The sequence below is a fragment of the Entamoeba histolytica genome, genomic scaffold, assembly GCF_000208925.1.
Source record: "Entamoeba histolytica HM-1:IMSS scf_1104750516619 genomic scaffold, whole genome shotgun sequence".
Classification (NCBI taxonomy): domain Eukaryota; phylum Evosea; order Mastigamoebida; family Endamoebidae; genus Entamoeba; species Entamoeba histolytica.
In genome coordinates this window covers 7,581-13,319 of record NW_001915230.1, presented here as the reverse complement: position 1 = coordinate 13,319, position 5,739 = coordinate 7,581, and the positions used below count along the sequence as shown (strand labels likewise).

General features: G+C 23.5%; 2 protein-coding genes across 2 annotated transcripts, besides 1 other annotated feature; both read right to left on the bottom strand.

Moving 5' to 3' along the window:
* Positions 1-777: 777 nt before the first annotated feature.
* Positions 778-1,296: a repeat region.
* A 355-nt stretch (positions 1,297-1,651) lies between these two features.
* On the bottom strand, positions 1,652-2,356 carry EHI_022140 (uncharacterized protein; the record flags this gene model as incomplete). Its single annotated transcript, XM_646432.1, has 1 exon — positions 1,652-2,356. The coding sequence occupies one exon, from the start codon at positions 2,354-2,356 to the stop codon at positions 1,652-1,654; it is 705 nt and encodes a 234-aa protein (XP_651524.1).
* A 565-nt stretch (positions 2,357-2,921) lies between these two features.
* On the bottom strand, positions 2,922-4,797 carry EHI_022130 (uncharacterized protein; the record flags this gene model as incomplete). Its single annotated transcript, XM_646433.2, has 1 exon — positions 2,922-4,797. The coding sequence occupies one exon, from the start codon at positions 4,795-4,797 to the stop codon at positions 2,956-2,958; it is 1,842 nt and encodes a 613-aa protein (XP_651525.1). The 3' UTR covers positions 2,922-2,955.
* Positions 4,798-5,739: the final 942 nt, after the last annotated feature.

Sequence of the window (5,739 nt, the reverse complement as noted above, 5' to 3'; positions counted from 1 at the left end):
TGCAATAATTTAAAATCAGTCATTTTCATTTGTCTGGAATAATTAAACCAATTAATTCAATAATAGTTCATTTTTTTAAACAAATCAAAAAGAGTTTAATAAGAAACTGTTGAGTGTCTTATTTTAAATATAAAAATAAATCATTTCCATAATACCATTATAGATAATACTATTTTGTTTTCAAATAATTGAGTTAAGAAGGAGAATTGTAAAAATATCAAAGAATATCTTAATTTATATTCAATATTCAAATTAAATAATATATTGAAAAGTGGAATAAGAAATTGCAAATTTAATTATAAAAACTCTTATACTCTTTACAAATGAGTTGGAAACTATTATTAAATAAAAATAAATTAGTTATTAATCTGAAAGTAGTTTTAATTATTTATTAAATTAATTAATAATTTGAATAATATCTTTCCACTAGAATATAAAAATATAAACTCTTTATTATGAATGACTCTAATAAAATTATCTTTGCTTTTTATAGATACATATGTTCCATAAATTTATTTCATCAATAAATACAAACATTAGCATATATTAAATTGTTTTGTATTGAATCGTTTGAAATAAGTTGTTTTGTATGTTAGTAATACTAATCTTATATTCTTGAAAAATAAACACTAGTAAGGTATCAACTAGAAACCATTTTCTATATGTTTTAACTCAAAAAGTGTTTATTTAAATAATATCAATTGTTACCCTTTTAATGAACATCAATAAATATGAATAATATATGAAATTTGTTAAAAACAAAATAAATAATCATAAATAAAAATTAGATAATTAAGTGTTAATAGATTTTTCATATATTCTTCCTAGTTTAGAGGAGATTAATCCCTGAGCTGTTTAAAAAAGAGTAATCTTTTTGTTTAACTTATCATTTATGTTTTTCTTGCAAATTGAGAAAATCACTTCTTTGTTTTATTTCTTTTTATTAATTTCTTCTCATCCTTCTTCTGCTTAATTCTTCTTTTTAACCTTTTGTTTATTTTCTGTCTTAATTTTAAACATTTTCTTTTTCCTTTTTTCTTTATTTTATGGATGAGAGAAGGAATCATTTCATTCCCATTATATTATTATGTTTAATTTTCTTTTAGTCATACCCACACTTCAGTATATCCTTATATTACACCATGTAATATTCTACCATAATATCTTGCTACACCCTTTGCAACATTCCCTAATACATTCCTAATTCAAATACACCGTCATAATCAGATAATAACTGGGAGTGTCAAAGCATTAAGTATATTGGTGTTTTTATGGTATTTCAGATATGCTACCTTTGATCTGTAAGTCAAGAAAAAGAAGAAACAAAATGAAATACAATTTATTATATGTAAGTCTTGAATAACCAAAAATTAAATTTCATTTCAAATAGAAAACCATATTTAAAAAGTTGTAAATGTATTATAATTAATATTATAACCAAAAACAACTCTTTTTATACTTCTCTGTTATAAAATTGTTTGATATATTAAACAAAAGAATTAATAATATATTAAAAATATATTAATATTTCTTCTATGTATCATATACTATTTTTAGAAAAAGAAATCCAGAGTTATGGATAAAAACTTTTAAGTCAATAAATCCATTACAAACGTTTTTGTGTTAAATAAACATTTATATAAGTCAATAATTAATTACATAATATGTTTAAGAATTGTTGTACCTCTTCAGTATTAAATTTATCAATCTCAAACTCATAATCTAAAGTATCCTTATAACCCATAACTTGGAGTTGTTTTGTAATATTTATAAGTTTTTCTTGAGAAGCAAAAGGAAGCAATTCCATGATTTGATTTTTTTGCCATTCAAGTCTAATTTGTTTATCAGCAATTTCTGCTGGAGGAGCAATAGGTTCAAGAAGAACTTCAATAGGAACGACTGATTGTGTTTTAAGAAAGTCTTGGCAATAAAGAGTACGTTGTAAATGAGTTTGAAGAAACTCCTTCCAAGAAGTAGAGTTATTAATTAATAAAGTTTCAACTGACTTTCTTATGCCACTTATATCTTTTAGCATTTCAGAGATAAAACCTACACATTCTTTTGGTATAATACCATTTTGGTTTGTTAAAGAATAATTAATTTCAATCAATTTTAATATACTTTCTGCCTTTTCAGGTTTTAATGCCTCAATACAACAATTAATTGCTTTAAATTTATCTTCAAAAGGAATGTCTGCATCAAGAAAGAATTTATTTTGTAATGGAAAAACAATAATAAATAATTCTTCTGATGATTTTGTTTGAACAATTTCTTCATAATGACCTTTGATAATTGGTCTTAGTGGAGGTTGTGTAATAAGAAAGAGTTTAACAATATTCAATACCACATCTGTCATTAAAAATTGAAATGAATTTTTATGATTATTAATTTTTATTTGTGGTTTTTTTTTTGTTATAAAATATAATAAATTATAAATATACTTACTATAAAAATATAGTTTAAATAAATTGATAAAAAATAAATGTTAAAGAAAAGAAGAAAATAAATATTAATTTTTTATATCAAAACACTTATTTATCTTTGATTCTTTGTCTTGAATAAAACTCTTTACATTTTCTTCAATATGAACTGTAATCTTCCATTATTTTTTTTTAATAAATTATGAATAAAAATAAGGAAGTTGTATTTTTGATTTTTTAGAATTATGAATAAGGAGAAAATTTCGATATAATTTTCTTAAAAAATCACCAAATTTCTATCAAAACAAAAATATGATAATTTCTTTAATACTTTATACTTCTCTAACACATTCTTTTGATAATTATTTCCATAAAACAGAAGATTAAAAATCTATAATATTTTAAAAACCATAATAAAATAAAAAGAATAAAATTATGTGTTGTATATAACATTCATTAAGTAATAAATAAAAATTAAATAAAAAAAAGAGAAACAATTCTAAATAAATCTCAATGTATCTCTACGTGAATTTGTTTATTTTTTTTGGCATGGTGTAGACATCTTTTTAGCTAATGAACCACAATTTACTTTGAAGTTCTTTAATTTTAAGAACTTATCTCCTTTCTTTGGAACAAGTCCTTTAACAGCATCAGATAAAGCTTTAGCATTTTTCAATGCAACTTCTTGTCTTTTAAGAATATATTTCTTATCTAATTTTCCTTGTAATCCAGCAAGAGCAATTTTGCTTTGAGCTTTATTTAATTTCAAAGCAGCCTTTCTATTTCTTTTAGCAATTTTATCTTTAACAAGCTCTTCAATTTCATGTTTTCTTTCCTTTAATTCAGCCAAATGTCTATTATGAGCATCTACAAGAATGTCACGAGCAATTTGAGTCTTAAATACTTGTCTTTCTTCTTTAGATTTAACAGCTAAATTCTTAAGTCCTTCAAGAGCCTTCTTTTCAGTTTCAAGAGTGGATTTAATTCCATCAGAAATAGTTTGAAGGATTTTCTTTTTATTAGCAGTTTCAGCTTTAACCATAAGAATATCCAAATTAGCAGCTTTATCTAAAGCAGTTTTTTTGTTATTAGATTTAATAACACTCTTTAATATTTTTTTAGTTGCATCTCTTTCTAATTGTTCTTTTTCATGTTTTAAAACAGCACTTCTTAATTTAGCAAGATCTTTTCTATTATTTTTATAAGCAAAATTCTTTCTAATTTGTGCTCTTTGAGCAGCTTTTAAGTTTTCTTGTTCAATTTTCATATCATTAGCAATTTTCTTTTCTGCAATTGTTTTCTCAGTTTCAAAAGCTGTTTTTTGTTTTTTTAATTCGTCAATTTCATCAGCTAATTCAGCTTTAATTTTAGTTAAATAATCATTCTTTTCAATATCTAATTTATTCTTTAATTTAGTATCAAGTACTTTTTGTTTTAAATCTTCAACTTTCTTTTGATTTTCTAATTTATATTTTCTAAGAGCATTTCTAGCACATGCAATTTTTGCTTTTTTATATCTTTTTAATTCAAGTAATTGTTTTTCTAATTGAATTCTTTGTTCTTCATTGTTTTGAATTTTAGCAGTTTTAATTTGTTCTTGTAATATTAACATCTTTCTTCTAATAACTTCAGCAACTCTATCTTTTCTTAATTTCTCTTCTCTTTCTTTCATTTCTTGTGCAGCATCTTGTCCTCTTAAATTATTTAAATATTGCTTTGTTTTTTTAATTGCTTCAATTCTTTTATTATGTTCTGCTTGTTTTACCTTTTCAAGTGCTTCATTTGTTTCATCAACTCTTTTCTTAGACTCTTCTAAATCTCTAATAAATCTTCTTCTATTTCTCATTTGTTCTGCTTGTGCTTCTACAATCTTTTCTGCAGTAATTTTAAGTCTATAATATTCTATACTCTTCTTTCTTAATTCTTCCTTCTTCTTATTTAAAGAATCAATAAGAGCTTTTTCTTTTGCAATTTCTTCCATTTTAGCTTTTAATTCCATCTTTTCAGTTTTTTGTGTTTCATTAATTTTCTTATATGATTCAATAATGGATGCATTAACTTTAGCACTTTCTTCTTCAATAGTTTTAATACTAACATTAATCTTCTCTATTTGTTCATTTACTTCTTGAGTCTTATTAACTGAAGTGGAATTATTAATTCTGTTTAATCTATCTCTAATAGCTTCAGTTCTATTTTCTGTTGGGATTTTAACTTCTTCACTTAATAATGCTTTTTTATACATTTCTATAGCAAGGGCATTTGTTCCCATTGGTTGCTTTGGGTTTAAATCACTGACAACATTAGCAACATTAGTTTGTGCACATTTTGGTGCAGCAAAAGCACTGACAGCAATTATAAGGATAATTACAGCTTGCATATTATAATATAATTCTTAGATCATCTCAATATTCCTTTTCAGCTTTTGTTTTTTTTTTAGAACATTTTTTTTTGTCATTTTTTTGTTGTATTTGATAGTTTTTTTTTAATTCTTTTTATTATTTTAATAGATTCGCTCTTGTTGATTTTTGAGCTTTCTTTTATGAGAAGTATCTACTATTTTTTTTCTAGTTCTTTTCATAACAATTTACTTGATTTCCCGATTTTTTATTATTATTTGTTCTGAATTTTTATAAAAATAAAAATACTGAAAGAACTATTTATTTTAAAAAAATTCAATAACACAATACTAAATTTTGTTATTTAAAAATCAAAACACAAACCTAAAAAAAAAATAATGATAAAAACAAAAAAGAAATAAAGAAAAAAAGATCTTAACAACTAAAAAAGTTTATATTATTTACATGAAGTTGTTGTATTTTGTATTATTAGTTGTCTTTGTTTCTGCAACTCCCAAAACCAACTCAACAGAAAAAAAACAATCTTCAATTGACAAGTTGATTAATGATGCTACAAATACTTCAAAACCTATTCCTGTTGTTGAAGCCGATCCATTAAACACAAATGAAACACAAAAATTAATCAAAGAACTTGCTGATGCAGAAGTTACAAGAAATACCTTAAAAGAACAAACAAAAAAAGCTCAAAAAGCATTATTAAAACAAACTGAAGAACTTGCTAAGGAACATAAAATTCGAATGAAAAAAATTAAAGAACAATCACAAGATTTTGAGAAAAGAGAACATTTAAGAGAACAAGTTGAAGAGGCAAAATTAGCATTATTACATGCTAATGGAAGCTTTGTAGAAACTAAAAATGATGTTGCTGCATTAAAGAATTATACAGAAGAAGAAATGAAACAAATTGAATATCAAAGAAAGGTTCAATTACGTGATAAGATTGATGCAGAAAGACGAAGAGT